Genomic DNA, 20,007 nt, shown 5'->3' on the forward strand with positions numbered 1-20,007 from the left:
GCTTCTTGATGCTTTCTAGCTTGATACTCACTTATCCCTGGCATCTCTCTCTGAACTTAAATAATTTTTAAAAAACTATATACCACAAATTTAAAAATTTATTTTCTTATGAAATAGCTCATAAAGATTAAAAATCATCTCATTAAATGAGAAGAAAAACATTTTCCAAAAAACAACTTTTCGGGGTTGAAGAGGCCTCAAAAACGGTATTTTCGGTAAAAACTAAATTTTGAAAATTTGGTATCATAGCAACACTTTCTTTACCAAGAGAAAGAAAAAAAGAATCAGTTAAGTGGTATTTCTGTTTGAGAGATTTTATTCGCGGAGTTACTGGCAGGCCTTTGAAAGAAATCCAACGAAAATAAAGTTAGAGCTTCTTGCGACTTGACTTTGGCTTTCAGGATTAGGGTTCACACAGACATTACTTTCTAAAACCTATTTTTTACTAAGAAAAACCCCAAAACCTTTAAGAACATCAGAATTTTCGGCGTACAAAAAATTTATCAACCTTCAATTTAAAACGTAAACTTGAGCTAATTGAGAGCGGGAGTTAGGCGCGAAAACCTGTCACAACCATAACGACGCGCGCCTTCCAAGTACTGTGGAATATACAAATTCTATTAGCTTGGCGTTGTTACAAAATCACATTCTTATTATTGGCCACTGCCGAGAGAATTAACTTAGGTTGTATCATATACTATGTAAATTTAACCCAAGTAAACTCCCCAATTTTTCTATGCAGTTCCCCAGCCGTTAATTTTAATGGCACAATTTCCACTCCTTTAAACGTTACAGATTTATTAATTCTATTCTTTTCAGATTTTCATGCAAGGATGAAGTACTTTCTTTTTCTTTACCTGAGCAATTTTCCTTTCATTTCCACTTTCTTATCTTTATCAGATATCACGTTTGCCATTCAGGGAATTTTCTTCAACCAGAAAAAAACTTGTTGTCTCCGAAAATCTTCTTTCTATTATGGACTTATTAATCCTGCATTCCTGCTGTCCTAAACTTCAACGTTTTTAAGATATTTAATCTTTTATATATTCATATACTTTTGCTTATACTAATCCACTTAGTTTAAATTTGCGTTGGCCACTAATGCACGATTTTATATTTAGATTATTTCTGAGCAGCAAATTCGTAATAACACTCAGTTCTGAACCCTTGTTTGTATGAACCCTTACATCCATTTAACGTGAATAACCTCATCCCCCAGAGATTCTAAACGACCGTAACTCTAATTCCTGCCGCTAGGCGTTTCCCTCACAACGTGCATTACGTACAATATGGCGGGAAATTAGTTTTTTTAGGTAAAATTTTGAATATGAATAGCGATTAGGCAATACTCTTGTTTTTCGCAGCTAATTAGTTAAATGCATTACAATTTATCAGGTTATAAGGAAATTATTGTGATTTCAAATTATTGTGAGTTCAAATTATTGTGAGCCAAGACGAATCCCTACAGCAACTCTTCAGTCATAGATGTAGGAGAATTCCAAGATCCTTTGAGGGGAATGAAGTATGTACTTAATGCTCTTAATAGATAACCTACTGATAGGAAATGCCTTAATGGATTTGTTGTCAAGGATATTTTACTACATTGTACAGGGACCAGAAACAAAACTATTGGAGGAAGGACCTTTGGGTTTTTTTCTGGCATAAGTCCCGCGCAATCAAGTATCCCGATAACAAAACTTCATTCTTAGCATGCCAGAGAACAATCCTGTCATTTCAGTCACATAAAAAAGGGGATGGTTCTGCAACTCCAGTACGGTTTGGGTGTTTCTTCAAGAAATCATGTCTTGGGCGCATCTCCTTAGTAAGTATTGTCCATGATTATATATACCAATTTTTTATTCGGATTGGAAGAAATAAGCCTAAAGAATGGGCATACCTATTTTGATCAATGTAAGGGCGAAGGAAACATCAAGAGCCCAGAATCATAAAGAATGTCTGGAGTGTAAAGGAGTCTCTCTAGAGGCCTTGTGCAAAAGGCTCGGATTATTAAAAAATATTAGATGAGAACCTCAGTTATAGAAATATGTGAAATAGCGGCTTTAATTTAATATTTAATTTATGTTGTTTTTACTTCTTTATTCCTAATAAACAATAATAATAATAATTACAATAAATTAACTGATTAGCTAAAGCGACCTTGACCCATATGGTCTATAGCTGAGATATAATTGTTTTGAAAATGTGTTATTCTCTTTAGCATTATTATCTGAAATAGATTACATTCTATCATTATCAATAGGCTAGTAGCTTAATTCATAATACATGAAAGATCTCAGTTTACAATTTATTTTCATTTTCCCATTCTGTAAAATTTGTTTAATGTTTTGCTGTGGATTCAAGTATCTCTTTAATAAAGAAAGATTTTCACTAGAGATTTTACTTGCCAAAACCCTTTATATTATAAAATAAACATACAACGTTGGTACAATATCAAATGTCTGTTTTTAGGGTTTGAGGTGAATCTCACATAAACAAACTTAAAAATATTCTTTTGGCACAAAATATTTCCGTTTGTTTCAGTTCTTTTTTCCCAAAGACACAGGGCTTTTTACATATCTTTTTCAAAGATTTTTTTTTTTTTGAAAAAATTAATTCTAGAGATGAAATATTTACAGATTTCATTTAGAAAGAATTGGTCCTTTAAAAATGCTCCAATAAGAAAATAAAAGGAATTCTGTACACAATATATGTAAATACAAATTTGGGAAAAAGACCTGCATCTGAAAAACTATGAAAAACTGAAAACTAGAAGGGCAAAAAATAAGGTAAAAACGGTGGTTAGGGGGGAAAAAAATTTCCTGAGACACATGAGACCTTCCGTTTGCATGAAGAATTAAATTTCCTTTCCTGATTATGTGAGCCGGGATGTTTCCATTAACTTTCCAAGAAATGTTTACCAATTCTGGATGGTAAAACATTTTTATAGTATGCTAGTAGCCAGTTTTAAACAAATGTTTATTTTCACAGCAGTCAGAAATAATCAAACCGTCACAATTGCAAGCATCTTCGTAAATGAAAATTGTCCTGAAAATCCACTCACTGCATGTAAGCCTTGCGTCTTTGCTAAAAATTTCTAAATTGAATTTTCACCTGGTTGTGAGCCTCTCAGTTTCTTAGAGATAACTCCAAGTCAAAGAGCACGTAGACTTAGGTAAGCATCTATTATTTGGAATCCTTACATAACATGCGAAATAGTGGTTAGAAGCCCTTCAAAAGAAATTTGTCTATTTTCTAAAAAATTTAAGGAAGTGCAATGACGACAAAGTAAATATGGATTCTCTTGATGATAGACGTCTGCGTAAGATCTTACTTTGGTTTTCAAGTTTATAAATAGCAGATCAATTGTGCCGAAATATTGACTAGCATGGGATTAAACGTTCCATGTCAGACTCAGACATGTGGCATTGTTTATATTTCACCAGTGGGCGATCATGATGGATAGTTAAGTGGTGGACAGATGCTATATAAGATGCTGGATCAACCCACTGCTTGTGGAACTAAAAATGTTTGCATGGGATAAGAAGATTAACATTTTTATAAAATAAAAAAAAAGAGGCAAATTTGGACTTCTTATTTGTCGTAATTATTTGTGGCTGTTCAGTTTCTCCCTTTTGTACTTGTTATTGACTCAATTTATCTATTTTGTAACTCCAAATTTGGTTTTCACTTGGCTTTTCTAGCGGTTTGTAAATAAATACAAATAATTAATAAGAAAATAAAATGAATTCTGTACACAATATGTAAATACAAATTTGGTATCTCAAATTTGGGAAAAAGCACTACATCTGACATTCAAAATTCAGAAATGGACGAAACCAATCAAACAGAAATGCAGTTTAATGAATGATTATTCTTGGTTTTGTTTGTTTATTTTTTGCAAAGCAAGCTCCATTTTAATTTCCTATCCCTTAAATTTTAAACAATTTTAAAAATTAAAACCTTTTGAAAATGCTAGGTGTAGTTTAAAAAGTGTTTTTTAAAAAAAACCTATTTTTTTGAGAACTATCTTTGAAGCGCTTTACCTATGTAGGTTCAAAAAAATAAAAATAATAAATAAATAAAAATAATAATTTAAAATAATAAATTAAAATAATAAATTAAAATAATAAATTAAACTAATAAATTAAAATAATAAATAAAACATAATAAATGGGTCCCAAATGTAGAATAAATTTGACATATAAATGGAAAGCACTTACAATTAACGTACAAGGGTAGTATTACAGTATGAGATAGGCAATAAATATTTCTTTATAATTGTTTCTATGCGGGCGGCCAAAATAGCAAAACGAAATAGAATAATAAAAATTGCTTGTTCATTTCGAATGGTATCATTTAGATGATTACTCAAGATATAAATTAAAAACATTTTACACTCTTCAGCATTTGCAGAGATGTAGTATAATAAATTATTTCGCAAAAGCTCTTTAAAAGTTGCCAAACGTGATAACTTCTTGAGATTAATGTTCTCATAAATATTACAAGTGAAGGGGAAGAGCACAGACATCACCGGAGTGGAAAAACCTTGCAGAAAAACACTTTCAGACAGCCTATTTTGGAACTTATGGTAGTTGAACATTTTTGCTAAACGTTTAAGTTGATTTTCCACTTAGTCTCCACTAAGAATGCTGAAGTTAACTTAACTTGACAATTTCGTTGGCTCAGTTACATTGTTTGCTTGTAAAATGTGGCCACTGAAATACTTAAGACTCAGTTTAGGTATTTGTAGTAAGTAAAGTAGTGCCTATTTTCTTCAGACAGGCTTTACGTCCAACAATCAAATTAATTATTCCTAGTATTTGTTCTTCTATCAAAAAAACAAAAACAAAAAACACCTTATTAGCGTAAAATAAGAATTGAGACTGGCACACGTTTCACATTCAAGTTCAGATTCTCAAAGTAACAATTAATTATGAGGTCATTTATTTTCTCTATTTCTCAAACAGTAGAAAGAAGAGATAAACATTTTTATTCTGGGAATGAATACCATTAAGTACAAATATAAATACAGAAAAAATAAAAAACAAATTCATTAAAAGTTTAATTAAAATTAAAATAATCTTCGCTTTCAAATTTGTTGAACTAAATGATTTCAATTGTTTACTAAATCGTAATGAAGATTTGTGTAAAGATCTTGGTCCTAATAAAAAAAAAAAAGTTAGATTAAATTCTATGAGAGCTGGCCAGAAAGTCTATGCGACCACAGTTCCATACAGAGGATCTATCAAAGCACTACTTTGATTAGATTAGAAGTGTGGTAAACGCCTTCTAGACAAAGTATGAAGATAAGGATTTTTCTTCTCTGAAGGGGCATGAGCCATATACCGGTCCTTCAAACTTACACAATACTTACATCGCCTTTTCATTTTCTCTCCGACAATACGTGCACAGGCTTTTATATTTTTTTCTTAATAATATTTAAGTAGGAAATAAGATCATGCTTCAGCGAAAAGGCTCTTTAGAGAAATTCCCATCATTTCCTCACTAAGAAGTGCACTTATTCGATTTGCCCAGAAAAATATTTCCAATAAAAGTTTTAAAATTACATGAGAGCAATAAGTATAACAAGTTTCAAGGTGGTATTTTTCAGAAAATCATAAAAACTGGAAAAAATTGATCATAAAATGGAACTTTCAGTAAGCTGCTTTAGACTAGAGACATTGTCAAGTCCAATGGCGGTGGTAACTAAACTAAGTATTAAATTCAGAAACTTAAAGATCGATTTATAAAAACCTCTTTTTGGGTGGGAATCAGAGAACCTGAAATCGAAATTTGACCCGATTGCCATACATTTTGCCTGGTTTGGCAGGAGAAAGAAAAATTAAACTTCCATCAGAAAAAGATGGAATTGGTACAAAAACAGAATAATTTCATACTAATATACTTGTATACAGGGTGTTCATTTTAAGACGGCTCAAATGCATTTCATGCTTAAACGGTTAATCTGAGCAAAAAATGGTAGAGGAAAAATTTGTTGCCCGTCACCTCTAGTTTCAGAATATGTGACTTGATTTTAGATTCCTGCCCGCATACGCGGCCGACGCGCGATCAAAAGTGAGGGTTTGCAGTTGACCCCCATTTTCACATACACAGTTTTAAAAAGTATAAAAAGTTATGAAAGAAACCGGAAACCGCAATTCGATATCTTCAAAATTAAAGGTGCTAGGCCATTTCGGATTCTGGTATTTATTAATCATATTTCGATTTTTTAACTTGTTATCAAAGAGAAAGAAGAGCACGCGATAGGTCATTTTTATGTATTTTTTCATCCCCTTTCTACTAAAAATATTGCCATGGCCGTAAAGCTAGTTTAATAATTATTTGATAATTTTGGGAGAGTTGCGTTTAATTACCAAAAAAATTGGAAACCTCCTGCCACATATTTCTGTGATCAATATCTTTCATGTAAAGGATCAAACTTATTCCTTAATTTATCAAATAATGCACTTTACTCAACTTGTGAAGCATGTGCTGTGCCTTCAAAAGGTGCCTCCTCAGGCTCGCAAGCCAGGTTAGCCAGCAGGTTATAAACTGCTCTCTGTGTCTGACCTTTAGAAGGCACAGCACATGCTTCACAAGTTGAGTATAGTGCATTATTTGATAAATTAAGGAATAAGTTTGATCCTTTACATGAAAGATATTGATCACAGAAATATGTGGCAGGAGGTTTCCAATTTTTTTGGTAATTAAACGCAACTCTCTCATAATTACCAAATAATTATTAAACCTTCTTGTTTGTGACAGATGTAAAATTAATTTTTAGCCATTTTGTGTATGCATGAGAACATCTAAAGCTCTTAACATTTGATTTTTCTTAGAAAAATCACTCAAAAAACGACTTATTTTCCGATATTAAGAAAAATACTAGCTTTACTGCCTTGGCAATATTTTTAGTAGAAAGGGGATGAAAAAATACATAAAAATGACCTATCGCGTGCTCTTCTTTCTCTTTGATAACAAGTTAAAAAATTGAAATATGGTTAATAAATACCAGATTTTGATATGGCCTAGCACCTTTAATTTTAAAGATATCGAATTGCGGTTTCCGGTTTCTTACATTACTTTTTATACTCTTTAAAACTATGTATATAAAAATTGGGGTCTACTGCAAACCCTCACTTTTGGTCGCGCGTCAGCCGCGTATGCGGGCAGGAATCTAAAATCAAGTCACATATTCTGAAACTAGAGGTGACGAGCAACAAATTTTTCCTCTATCATTTTTTGCTCAGAACAACCGTTTAAGCATGAAATGCATTTGAGCCGTCTTAAAATGAACACCCTGTATAAATATAGAATATGTACTCCTAAATTCAGAATTTAAAAATAAGGCTTCTTCCTTGAAAAGAAACATTGTTAGCTTCCCTTTACCAGAAACCTAGATGCTGACACTGCCGAGGGTTCTGTGATTTAAAACACAAAGGTTCGATACTGGTAACTATTTTCATTCAAGAAAAGAAAGATTGGTCCTTTAAAAGAAAGGAGATTTGAAGAACTTTCTAAAACCATAACCACTGTTTCAATAAAAATGGAGTTGGTGTTTCGGAATGTTAAACGTTTCAGTGATATCTAAATTTAAATCAGAAGCTAGATTGTAAGGATGTTACAAAATTAGCTTATTGCCGACTTGTAGTTTTCTTGATTTGAGAATTATGAGGCGTTTCTTTTGAAAACACACAAGCAAATGATTAAAATGAACTTATATTGTTTTATTTTCATTTTCAAGTAATTAATTTTAACGTCTAAGGTCTTATAATGTATAATTAAGAGTAGAAACTAGTTTGTATTATGTAAAGTTTTGGTTGCTGAAATGTATGTTAGTTCTAGTTTTACTAGTTAGTTGAGACTTTAGACAAGTTTGTTTCACTAGTTGCATTGTTCATATATTCTCCTACTCACAGCTATGAAATGTTATGTTTTGTTAGCAGTTGAATCAATAAAAAACATTTATAAATGAAACTTTCAAATGTTCCTTGCTAAGATTTAAAAAACAAAAACAAGAATACAGTTGGCTGCAATTTAAGATCGAATACACGCTGACATCATTATATCAGAACTTTTTTAAATTCCCCTTAAATTACAGTTGAGTGAAGATTTTTCCATAATTTTCATCCACGCCTGAACTTAAACTTGCGTAACATAATAACTTGAAGATCGATTTATAAAAACCTCTTTTTGGGTGGGAGTCAGAGGACCTCAAATCGAAATTTGACCCAATCGCCATACTTTTTGCCTGTTGTGGTAGGAGAAAGAAAAATTAAACATCCATCAGAAAATGATGGAATTGGAACACAAACAGAATAATTTCATACTTATATACTTGTATATAAATATAGAATAAGTACTCCTAAATAAAGTAAACTTTTTATGTCTTACTTAAATAAAAATAGAAAAATAATTCGCTATAACAATCCTGATAACAAAATAATACCTTTCTATAAACCCACAACTTACTCGACCGTGGCTACCCAAAAAATATTGTCAATAATGTACTGTATAGACACACCACAAATCATAATTCACATTCTGATGTCTCCACTCCTTCGCGGTTTTATAAACATTTAACCTTCTTTTTTATTATCACTGTGTACGAAGAATTAACGTGAAGAGTTTAACATAACATTAGCATATGGAAATAACATTACACAAACTATAAATTACAAAAGAACATTTCAGTTAAGCTGAGAAAATACAAAAAGTTCTATTCCTTTACATTTTCTATCTGTGGACTTTGCACTATCAGTTCATTATCTGGATTCACCACCTGGGGCTGTTCTTCTCTCTTTATATACTGGTCAGATTTTGTACAATTAAGATATGTCTCGAATCCGCCGACATTCCTACCAATAGAGATCTGCCAATCGCTCTGCTTGTGGTCAATAAAAGAACTTGAAATGCCTGACTTTCTCAAGAGATGAAAGTGCAATTAAGTCATCATGCACTCATAGGGTAAACGATTCAATCCCAAGGCTCCCAAGTGGATGTTTAAAAAATTGGTTGTCAACAATTTCCAACAACATGGTGGGCAAACCATTTTAATTTCTAAAACAATTCCGTTTGAAATGCAAACATCACTTGGAACATTGAAAAGATATCAATGGATATCGTTAAATTTATCCACAGCAACATGGCTATCAGTTATTTTATTGTACATTTCCTTTACATTAATATTTTATTTTGAGGAAATAATGGTAACTGAAAATGTAGTTTATTGTAGAATTACACAATATTACATAACCTTGAATTTATATTTTCTTAAAGATATACATAAAATGTAAGATGTTCTGTCGCTACTTATGTAAAATGGTGGGTGGGTGTTTGTGAATGTTTCCCTTTCTATTCAAATAGCCCCTTAAAAAATTCGATCTAGATTTTTGTTCGCTTTTTTTTTATCAATTCGCCACATAGGTATTAGAATAGAATATTTATAAACTCTACTATTTTTTCCTTTGAGGAAGTATAGCCGCAACCTATTTCCACCCGAAAAAATACACCATATTCTTTTGATACATTCAGTTTGGCACGGGATAAAGTTTTCAGTTTATTTCAGAGAACGCATTTACAAACTTTTAAGTATTTACTATTATTAACCACTACTGTTATTTTTGTTGTCATGGAATTTAATTGTTTTCCTTAAGTTACTGTTATTATTGTTTCACTAAAGGAGGAGTTTTGCTCTTGTGCTTCGAAATTCATCGACAGTTATTTTATTTTGTTTTTTTTATTAACAAGATGTACTGCTCAAGGATCAAAATGCTAAGTAAACTACTACAATGAATGTAACGTAAAAAAATTTTTTTTTTATTAGAAAGTGATAATTAAATCTTTACAGAAGAAAGAAGCATGTTTGAGATAAGAAATGCTTGTGAGTCTTTTGCTTGGTACACAACATGGTATAACGCAGAAGTTTGGCAGGTGGGATGGATATTACGTTAAGAGCGATAGGAGGATTTTTTTCCATTTGCTTTTTGATATGCCAGTACTCATAGAATATAAGGTGATTTGGTAAGAGATCACGACAAGATAACAGGATGAAGTTTTTGGTATAAAAGCCAGAATCAAACTTTTTTTAAAAGTAATTTTTGACTAATTAAATCCCAAAAGTAAATACAAAATATTATATTCTTTTAATAAAGGATTTCTTAATTTATTCTAAACATCAAAAAATAGTGAATCATTATTTTTATCATCCGATGGTGATCTTTTTCGGCAGAAAATTAAGAGAAAATTATTGTAAATTTTTCTCTATAACTTATATCTTACAGAATTTCCTTCATTGAAATAGAAAAGTCTATTTCATTTACAAACTTTATTAAATAGGAAGGAACTATTATTTATTTAGGAAGGGTAAAATAATTTTTTGAGATCGCCAATTTTTGGCCCCAAAATATTTATGTAGTTCGTCAATTTTAAAATGAAACTTTAATTTTGAAAGCTAAAATGCAGTGGACTAGCATAAAACCAAAATTGAACATTATTCACGAAGTAAGATAGTGGAACAACTAAACTAAGTAATAGTTAAAAACAATTAAAAACCGACCTGGCTATCAATATTGAAGCAGAGATTCATGCGTTGTGCGAATAAGATTAAAGATCTGGAAAATCAAATTCAGGCTTAAATTTAAAAAATAAAAGAAAGAATAATTAACCATCTAACCTGTAATTCGTAAAAATTACAAACTGAAATTAAATAGCACTGAACTCAAATAGAAGGTAATTGCTCGAATAACACTTTAAAACTGATTTAACAAATCAGTTAATGAACATTGGACCCTAATCTTTATAGATAATGATATCTTCAATTAATTTATCAAATCTGTAACATATTTAGTTTCAATTAAATAAAAAAATAATGCAAGGAGTCTGCAGGAATTAATTGCGGTTTTAAACTAAATATTTATCTCGGTGTCCCTGAAAAAATGAAGTTTTCGAATTTGGTTTTTCTTGAGACACACAAGCGTCGAAACAATCCTGACAGAAATCGTTTTAGATTTTTGGATTAAGCACTTCATTTCTTTAAAATTCATCACCGTTTAGCTTGCGTACAAAAACCAATCGTAAATGCTATTTTGATTAAATATTTTTAAACAATATATCAATTAAAAGGGGAAAAATGGTGCCAAAGATAAAATTAAGGTTTAAACTAATACAAAAGATAAGGAATTTCAAGCAGTAATCTTAATGTTGTAGAGAAATATTAATTGCAGCCATTGACTATTAAACTCGTATCAGTTTTAATAATTTGATAAACTGATAAATATTCCTGATTCATTAGAATACGTTTGGATGATAATATCTTGGGTTATATTCTTATGCGTGAGGAAAGAGAGACGCATAGAAAGAGAGGCATATTTACTTGATATCTTCGATAGTGCTTATGATAAAATCTCCTATCATAATTAGCATCTCGTTAGAAGTTTTCGTTGCCCTTCATTCGTAGAGATTCCCTGGGCACGTCCCAAGAATGCTTATAATGGAAAAGGCTAAATAGTGATCTAAATAAATTTTTAGTTATTAATTGGATAATTTTCCAAATTTATGTGCTGCTATCTTCGTGAAGCACCTTGGCTCACGGAATAAACAAATCTATAAGGAGCTAGAACTATTAGCAAGTAGAATTTAGGGACAAAACAACATTCACATTTTTAAAGAACTACTACAAAAGCTGGGCAACACCCACCCTTTCGGAAAAAATACAGACGATGACGGTTAAAATATAAACTACGAAAAACTTAACAAACAACCAAACTTAAGAAACAGCCAGAGATGATTTTAAATCTATAATTTATGTCTGCGTTCTGCTGTAATTTACAAGGCAGAAAATGCCTGGAAAATGAAAAATTTATTTTTTCTTTAAAGAGTAGGAAAAATGTATTTCTTAAGTGTGGACATTATTTAGTCGATATATAGTTCATAAAATATGTTGTAATATTTATTACTTTAATATATATATTTTTGTTTTTAATTAAACCCAAAAATTCTATACAATTTGGAATACAGTTGTGTTTACAGCGCATTAAATTTTTACGATTGATTCAACCACCGTATCTCATTTTTTTTCGTAACATTTGTTATTTATTATTGAGAGATCCTTTCTACTTTGCGGATGGGCTTGGCAGGCTGAAAATGTATGGTGTGCCAAGCGTAAGTTCGGTCTAAGATTAAAACTGAGAATTTAAAAATGAATTCATTTGAAACAAACAAATTAATATTTTCATTTTGTAAAATCTCTTAGAATTAATGAACAGAACAAGTAATTAATATTAGCAGACAGCTTTTAGCAGGAGGTTATTTTCTTAACATAGGGTGCGTTCCACTTGGCGACCACAACGACCAAAACATACTTTCAGGCGTTCCACTTGGCGACCACAACGACCAAAACATACTTTCAGGCGTTCCACTTGGCGACCACGGTCGTTGTGCTCGTGGCGAAAACGTCACTAATGACGTCACTATTTTCGCCCACACAACGACCACAACGCCCCACCTTAAAAGCTGGGTCGAAGTGGGCGTTCAGAGTTGGCGCAATTTTTAAAACAAAATATGGCGACCGAAAAAATTATCTCATGTAAATGAAAGTATTATTTCATGTAAATAATAGAATGTGTTTCTCGAAAGTCTACAAAAAATAAATAAATAAATAATTACTTATCCCTTTACACACTAAATCACTGAATAACACAAAATCATTTACCTGAAATAACTTTTAAATTCTTCATTTGAATAAAGATCAATTACTCTGATAGCTAATAATACGTGGCCTAAGTTTTCGCTTTTTATCATTGCGATTTTGTAAAATTGCATTCCACTCTAATCGGAACTAGATAAAGAACTTTCTAAAGCATTATTAATAAATATCCAACTGTTGCCACAAAAGACACTTTAATTTTATTTAAACGTAAATTTTATAAATTCAAATGCACTCCAAAATGCAATATAAAAAATTGAATTATATATATTCTTTTAATATAAGTCAGCTTTACCAATAATTAATAAAGTTTATTATAAATTTGCTTATAAATGGGGTTTAAATTAAAAAATAACCTCTTCAAGCTTCTAACTTATTTTCGAAGCCGCCATATGTAATGTTTACATGAACGGTTAAAACGCCCACAGTCCGTTCCACTTGGGTTTTCGATCGCAACGCTCACAAGCAAGTGGAACGGCCAAAATCGCGGTCGTGGTCGTGGTCGTTGTGGTCGCCAAGTGGAACGCACCCATAATGTGATCACCTTGAGGTTTGTAGTAAAAAGCAAAAGCTGGCTGGCTGAGAAAGCCGAAGTCCTCTTTATGGTTTTAGTACATCACAATCTTGCAAAAACACCCACACAGATATACAAGTATTACAAATTATATATTACCTAAAATTGTATTTCACTGTTTTACAATCGAATCATCTCATAAATGTATAAATTCTATCATGTATGTATATGTAAGTTAGTGTGGTGTCTTTTACCGTTTACAACATTGTCAATTCTACCACTGAACAACCAACAACTTTCTAAGTTGTATAACAAAGATTACAATTACTTTGCAAATGTGTATTTCACCCTATAATCAGCATTGAATGAAGAAACTTACATAATTATAATCCAACTTAATACAGTTGCTTACAGCTCTTACTTACTTAACTTCCCACAGTAATAATATAAATATATTTAATAAATAAAAGTCCACGGTGTAAACTAATTTAGGTTGTAGAAAACTTATTATTTACTTTTGAATATAAAAATATTATTAACCATTTTATCCAACATTTTGTTTGAAAATGCTTAATGTGTTTTTCTATCTAGAAATTAGACAAAATGCCTTATTATTTTGAGACATATTTTTATCAGATGTATGCTTAAAAATGTACTAGAGTTTGAAAATTTATAATAGTAAAAAACTCTTTGTTCTTTGAACTACACAAGTGCCGCAATATCTAGTTTGTATCATTTCAAAATTGAGTTATTGAAGAATATCTTTAAAATATAATTGACCGATTGCAGCAAAGAATGTGTGGTAAGAGTACATCTTCCAGTCAAAGTCTACGTTAACTCCATCTTGAGAAAAATGGTTCCTTAATTAACAAAATCCTGATGTTATTACCAATAGTTTTCATTTTAACGAATATATATCATTTAAACGAATGTTTTTTCTGTTGTATGTAATTTAGTTAAACCTCTCTAATGGAGTGCAACACAGACTCCACCAGTTTCCTTTGTAAAAGTATTCATAATTACGAATCTCTGAATCAATTCACTTAAATTTATTGTGTTTCTCGAACACATTACATTATACTGTTCTATATTAACATCGATCATCTAACCAATAAGTTACAATGAAAATCTTGTCTATTACTGCAAATTGATTTTAAGTTGTAAAAACTGTTTTACATTAAATAACCAAGGTGAGGAACGTGTACCTTCAGTACTTCTGGTGAATTAGTTACAAATAACTAAAAGTGGCTAGCTATGAGCTTTTAGAACGATATCCGAACCCTTCTCAGCTATCATGTATACCACACCGTTAGTGTTCCCAGATGGTATAATAGGCATGACTGAAGCATCAATTACTCTTAGGTTATCTATCGCATGTACTTTCAGCGAAGGATCAACAACCGTGGTGTTATCATTTCGCGGACCCATTTTGGACGTCCCTACTGAATGCCATCCAGGACCAGAATAATGTTTTACACAGCACTCCAAAAGGGTATCTGATTCTAGATTAGAAAAATCGCAATCTGTTAACAATGAACTATAGACTGGTGAATATTTTTTCAGTTTTGAAATAAGTTTGAACATTTGCTTAAGTCCATACTTTATTGGGTCTTTATCAGAAGCTGTTGTATAAAAATTTATATCTATCAGCGGAGGGTCGTAATAATTGGAGCTCTGTAATCGGACAGTTCCACAGGAAGTCGGATGCAAGTTTGCTATGTAGATCAGTATGCTAGACTCGTTCAACAGTATTCCTTTTGGAAAAAATCCCGCAGAAAGTTGAGTGTCTATTTTGCCACTGTTATTGAAAAACATTGTTACCACTGGGCTGGGGGAACTCAACAAACCATTTCGATCTCTAGCATACTCGATTATGACATCATTTGCTTTTTCTGAATCCATGTCAACTATCTCTGAGCTATTTATTGTGTAAAAAAAATTTAATAGAGGATGATCGATTAAGTTTAGACCTACATTTGGATTGTCAACGTTAACTGTAATATTCAATTCTTCCAAGTGATTCCTAGGGCCGACTCCAGATAACATCAACAGCTTTGGAGTATTTATAGTTCCAGCAGATAGTATAACCTCCTTGCTTGCGTAGACATTGTATTGTTCTCCGCCAGTAATGCAATTTACACCAATAGCCCTTCTTGTTGGTCCCTGATTAAACAAGACCTTAGTCACCAGGGTGTTCAAAAATATATACAGGTTAGGTCTGTCTTTGATTGGATAAATATACGCTTTGGCTGAACTACATCTCGTTGACCCATCAATATTAAATTGGGTACGAGCTGTACCATACTGGGTAGGGCCATTATAATCTATTTCTGGTAGCCCTAGAGATTTTGCAGCCTCTAGTAAATCCTGAGCCAGTTTAGGCTGAAACCTTGGATATGAAACTTTAAGTGGTCCTTTCGTTGAATGAAATGGAGATTTAGACAATTCCGGTATGGTCATATTTTCTGATTTTAAAAAATAAGGTAACACACTACGGTAATCCCAGCCAGGATTGCCCATCTTCTCCCACAAATCGTAATCATGAGCAGCTCCCCTGACATACATCATGTGATTAACTGTACTAGAGCCACCCAGACCTCGACCTCTTTGAAAAGGACAGTATCCATCCAATCCTATACCTAAAACATAAGATGTCTGTAAAAACGTACAGCATAAATTAATTAAAAAATAAGAATCAATTTTTTTTTTTTTTTTTACCGTAACAAGCCGTTTTTTGTTTTACTGTAGTGTAATTCCAGTCGTATTTGGTATAAGAAAATGCTTCGTTCAACGCTGGAATGTCGGTTTGAAAGCTATCCAGGTCACCAGCTTCTATGAGTAGCACATTCCACTTTGGATTAGCCGATAATCTATTCGCCACCGCACATCCTACAATTAAAATATTCTGACTAAATTTTAAAATTAACACAGTAGGTTAAGCAGTATGCATCGTGAACGGCTTTTCCACGATTCCTTATTATATTTACAATTCTTTCTATCGAAAATCCCACTTTACTGAGCTAATTTTAAATTTTCTAGTTTTTTATTTCATTTTTTAAAAACGGCTTTGTCGACTTCCTTTAAACCTGAAGACAACTAATAGAAATTTCGTATGGGATCTAATTATCAAATATGAAAAAAAAATCGACTGAACAAAAGTAACAATTAGTCATTTACTTTTTCTCAAAAACGAATAGAATGATTTTATTGAACTATCATGTATCAATTAAAAACATATACCTAAATCTACAACTTTTATTAAAAAAAAAAGAAAAAACATCTGAAAAATGGGTACTTCTGGAAGACAAGATATATTTTAAACAAATAAAAATCCATTTACTACTTTCGGCTGATTTATTTTTATACTCAGAATTTCAGCTGCACATTTAATTCTTCTTAATCCTATTATTCTGCAGGTTCAGCGGTAAGTAAAAATAAAATTCACAAATTTTTTTGGAGCATTTCCTCTGGATCTGATCGATCGTGGAGTTCTCGTAAATCACACTAATTTGCTGGCGCGAAAGATTCATCCAAACTTATTATACAATTATAAAATGTATATATTAAATTTAACCAACTATAAACATGTTTTCAATAGAATAAATTGTTTCGTTATAAGACTTTCATTATTCAGAAGATTCAAACACAAATTTTAACAGAACCCACTTTATAGGAACAATATTATTTAATAAATATAAGCCTACCGCCATTATTATTATTATTAGTATTATTATACTTTTAACATCCCTCTCACGCCAAAGGTTTTTTGGACGCACCTTTATCTCGTATAAAGAACTGGGGCTAATGTAAAGATATAAAGAATAGTTACCCGATGGTGTGGCCTGTTTATTTTTAGGGCATGCGCAGTACAGCGCACTTACTGTTGAGTTTTTAAACTACTTCCCGCCAATGAACTGTTTCGGATTGTGCGAATTTCGTAACTCTTATGTTTCGCGCGCATGCGCAGTACACTTACTGCATAGTAACTGCTTCCTTTTTAATGTATTATTAGTTCCCGCGAGTGCCCTGTTTGTGATTTGAGGTGCTTTTTTTTTGTAACTTTATGAGCATGAGCATTTTAAATTTGCAGTTTTTTTTAAAAATTAAAGCATGATTGCAGTGTGAGTGAGGATGGAGTAATGAATGTTTTAAAATTTTGTATGGATGTTGGTTTGATCAGTAGGAGATATGTATGTCCGAAGTGTGGATGTGATATGAAAATAACAAAAAAAAATAGTGCGATTGATAAGTATGGTTGGAGGTGCCGAGGCTATTCGACCCCGCCAAGTATACCCTCCTCAGGAAAAGGACTCCACAGAATAAGGTAAGTTTCTTTTGTGTTGTTCTTTGTAATTATTGTAATGAATCTTGTGACTCAAATTAAAAAAATTGAGGGTGATTAGGTAGGTTAGGAGGGGGTGTGGGGGCGAAGCCCCCCATTAAGAAATAAATAAATCAGGGGGTGTGGGGGCAAAGCCCCCATATAAAGGGGGGTTTAAATAAAATTATCAATCTTAAATAAATAATTCGAAGTGATTCTGATTCGCTGTTACCATATAACCCGCCAGATTTAAATGTAAATATAAAATAAAGAAATAGTTTTATATTTATATTTGAATATGGCGGGTTCTATAGTAACAGCGAATCAGAATCACTTCGAATTAGGCCACACCCCCGGGTAACTATTCTTTACATTTACCGAGAACTGGTATTCAGCTGACATCCTTAATCTTCAAGCAGTTTAACACTTATCAAGTTTAACAACTCATCTTTTTTGCACTTCCAACAGGTTTTACCACGGCATCACAGACAACAGTGATGGAAGCCCAAGTAGTCTTCATCAGCCACTCAAGTACTGCCTCTTGCGGAATACAGATTGCTTAGGATGGTGGCGCTCGCGGTGGTTAAAGAAAAAACGTATTTGTCTAAGCACTGGCTCACCCTGTCTTTTAAATCTCTTTTGAACCATATTTCTTCTTCAGGTAATTATAAAGTTAAGAAATGGTTTATCACACTCTCTTTTACAGAAAACAGGCGTCCCCAAATTAAGGCAGGTAGACTCGATAAGCATACTTTAAAATATAATAAGTTTTAAGGTGAATGTAAATATAAGTTTAAAGTCTCTCTCAATCTTTTTGCAGTCTACATTTCACTTGATCTTTTTCACACAAACAAAAATGTTAAATACTTAACTACTGTTAAAATGTTGTTTACAAAATAATAATGAAATACAGACTTTTTAAAGTACAGATGTTGATGATTTCAAAGACACCACAAGTGGAATCGCTTTGCTATCACTGACTACGCCAAAAAATAGAAATTTTAATGTAATTAACCATTTAAAAACTAAATACCTGCCGTTCCAGCTCCAACAATGATGAAATCAAACTTAATATTTCTACACCTGGCACATCCAGAGGAATCTCTTGGCTTCAGAGATGGATCCAACTGTTCTGGGTAATATATAGAAAGAAAGTGGCTCACTGTATTGAAGAAGTTTGTAAAGTTCATAGCACTCAGATCAATTTTATCTTGGCTATTGAATAAAGTTTGTAACTAAAACAAACAGTATAAACTTTCGACAATATTTTAATGACATATCTATTGGGTATTTTTAAATTAGGTTATCTTACAATGAAAATAATTATCCCTTTTTGGCCTGCTACTTGGTAAAGGAAATGAGTTCAAAATGAGTTATCTATTTTAAATTAGGCAAAAAAAAAGAAGGAATTGTTAGATAATGGCGTCACCAAAAATAACATGTTTGATAAAAAAACATCAATGAACTTCTAATTGACTTTATTTTTACTTTTAATAAATAGTTGGTGAGAAGTTAGTAATTGTTAATTCATAGTTATTTGGAACTGATTTTTTTTTTTTTTTAATTATTTTGATTTACAGTTATAAAAGTTTTCAAAAGCAAAAGTTTCAATTAAACTACTCAAAGAATAGGCAAATGAGATGATTTTTTTTTATAAATTATGGTTTGAAATAAAGGTTAGACTGTTACAAAAAATGTAAGTGCTACTATTTTATAATTTATTCCAATTGAAAATTCTTAATTATCGTTTAGCCTTAATTACAAAAATATAGGGAACAAGTGGTCTAGCAATTAATTAATAAACGCAGTATAATTTGGCAGGAAAGATTTTTAATCTTTATCTTACCACTTGTAAGAGAAAATATTGGATCAATGTCCATTTTTAGGTACAGATTTTTCACTAGAAATATTTTTTTGAATTCCCCTGTGATGAGGAAAATTTTTCTCGAAACTGATTAAATATTTTCCCTGTAAAATTTATTGAAAATGTTGGGAAAGGAGGATGGTTAGTCATAATTGGCAATGTGCCATTTTAGTGGAATTTAATAGAATTTTTACCACTTGTATAAATCAAACGAGGATTTACACGATTTTTTGTTTTTGTTCAAAAGCCAATCGAGCAGAATTTTTTAAACTAGTTACACTAAATCCTGAAATAAGCATTCATCAATTTTGCTTGAAATGTTTTACTTGAGAATTAGTTGGAAATGAAACAGATGGGTACTTGAATAATTCGCAGCACACAAATAATTTTTTGTTGACTTGTCAGTTATTGAGGTCATAGGTGCCCGGAGACTGTTCACCGCACTGCCTGTCTCTGGTAATTTTCTTTCCAGACCCTGAGTTCTTAACGTAGGAGTCCAACTAACCATTTTACTAATGATCCCCAATTGTTCTAGATCTTTATGAAACTTTGTAAAAGTTTGTTCTTTTCATTGATGAGATATTTAGAATGAAAACAAGATT

General features: G+C 31.8%; 2 protein-coding genes and 2 long non-coding RNA genes across 5 annotated transcripts in view; 2 read left to right on the plus strand and 2 right to left on the minus strand.

Annotated features, from left to right (window-relative positions):
• The window catches only part of P5CS (Delta[1]-pyrroline-5-carboxylate synthase), a 74,219-nt gene extending 63,416 nt beyond the window's left edge, over window positions 1–10,803 (minus strand). Inside the window, exon 1 of one of the 2 annotated variants that reach the window (XM_074142463.1) lies at window positions 10,676–10,803. The gene's annotated coding sequence lies outside the window, so the exon portion shown is untranslated. The other variant, XM_074142465.1, reaches the window with a different exon arrangement.
• LOC141461413 (uncharacterized) lies at window positions 1,311–18,875 on the plus strand. The gene is made up of 4 exons (XR_012462847.1): window positions 1,311–1,522; window positions 1,612–1,822; window positions 18,010–18,202; window positions 18,587–18,875. It is a non-coding gene; the product is annotated as an uncharacterized lncRNA (long non-coding RNA).
• Window positions 9,645–10,153, plus strand: LOC141461414 (uncharacterized). Its single transcript, XR_012462848.1, has 2 exons — window positions 9,645–9,778; window positions 9,851–10,153. It is a non-coding gene; the product is annotated as an uncharacterized lncRNA (long non-coding RNA).
• LOC141461412 (glucose dehydrogenase [FAD, quinone]-like) lies at window positions 11,825–15,888 on the minus strand. Its single transcript, XM_074142470.1, has one exon. The coding sequence runs from the start codon at window positions 15,786–15,788 to the stop codon at window positions 14,469–14,471; it is 1,320 nt and encodes a 439-aa protein (XP_073998571.1). The 5' UTR covers window positions 15,789–15,888; the 3' UTR covers window positions 11,825–14,468.
• Window positions 18,876–20,007: the final 1,132 nt, after the last annotated feature.

Source organism: Rhodnius prolixus, unplaced genomic scaffold (genome assembly GCF_049639745.1).
Source record: "Rhodnius prolixus isolate KJV_2025 unplaced genomic scaffold, Rpr scaffold_6, whole genome shotgun sequence".
In the NCBI taxonomy this organism is placed as follows: domain Eukaryota; kingdom Metazoa; phylum Arthropoda; class Insecta; order Hemiptera; family Reduviidae; genus Rhodnius; species Rhodnius prolixus.

Coding starts and splice junctions, on each gene's coding strand:
- LOC141461412 (XM_074142470.1), bottom strand. CDS start 15,788: ATGATGTATGTCAGGGGAGCTGCTCATGATTACGATTTGTGGGAGAAG.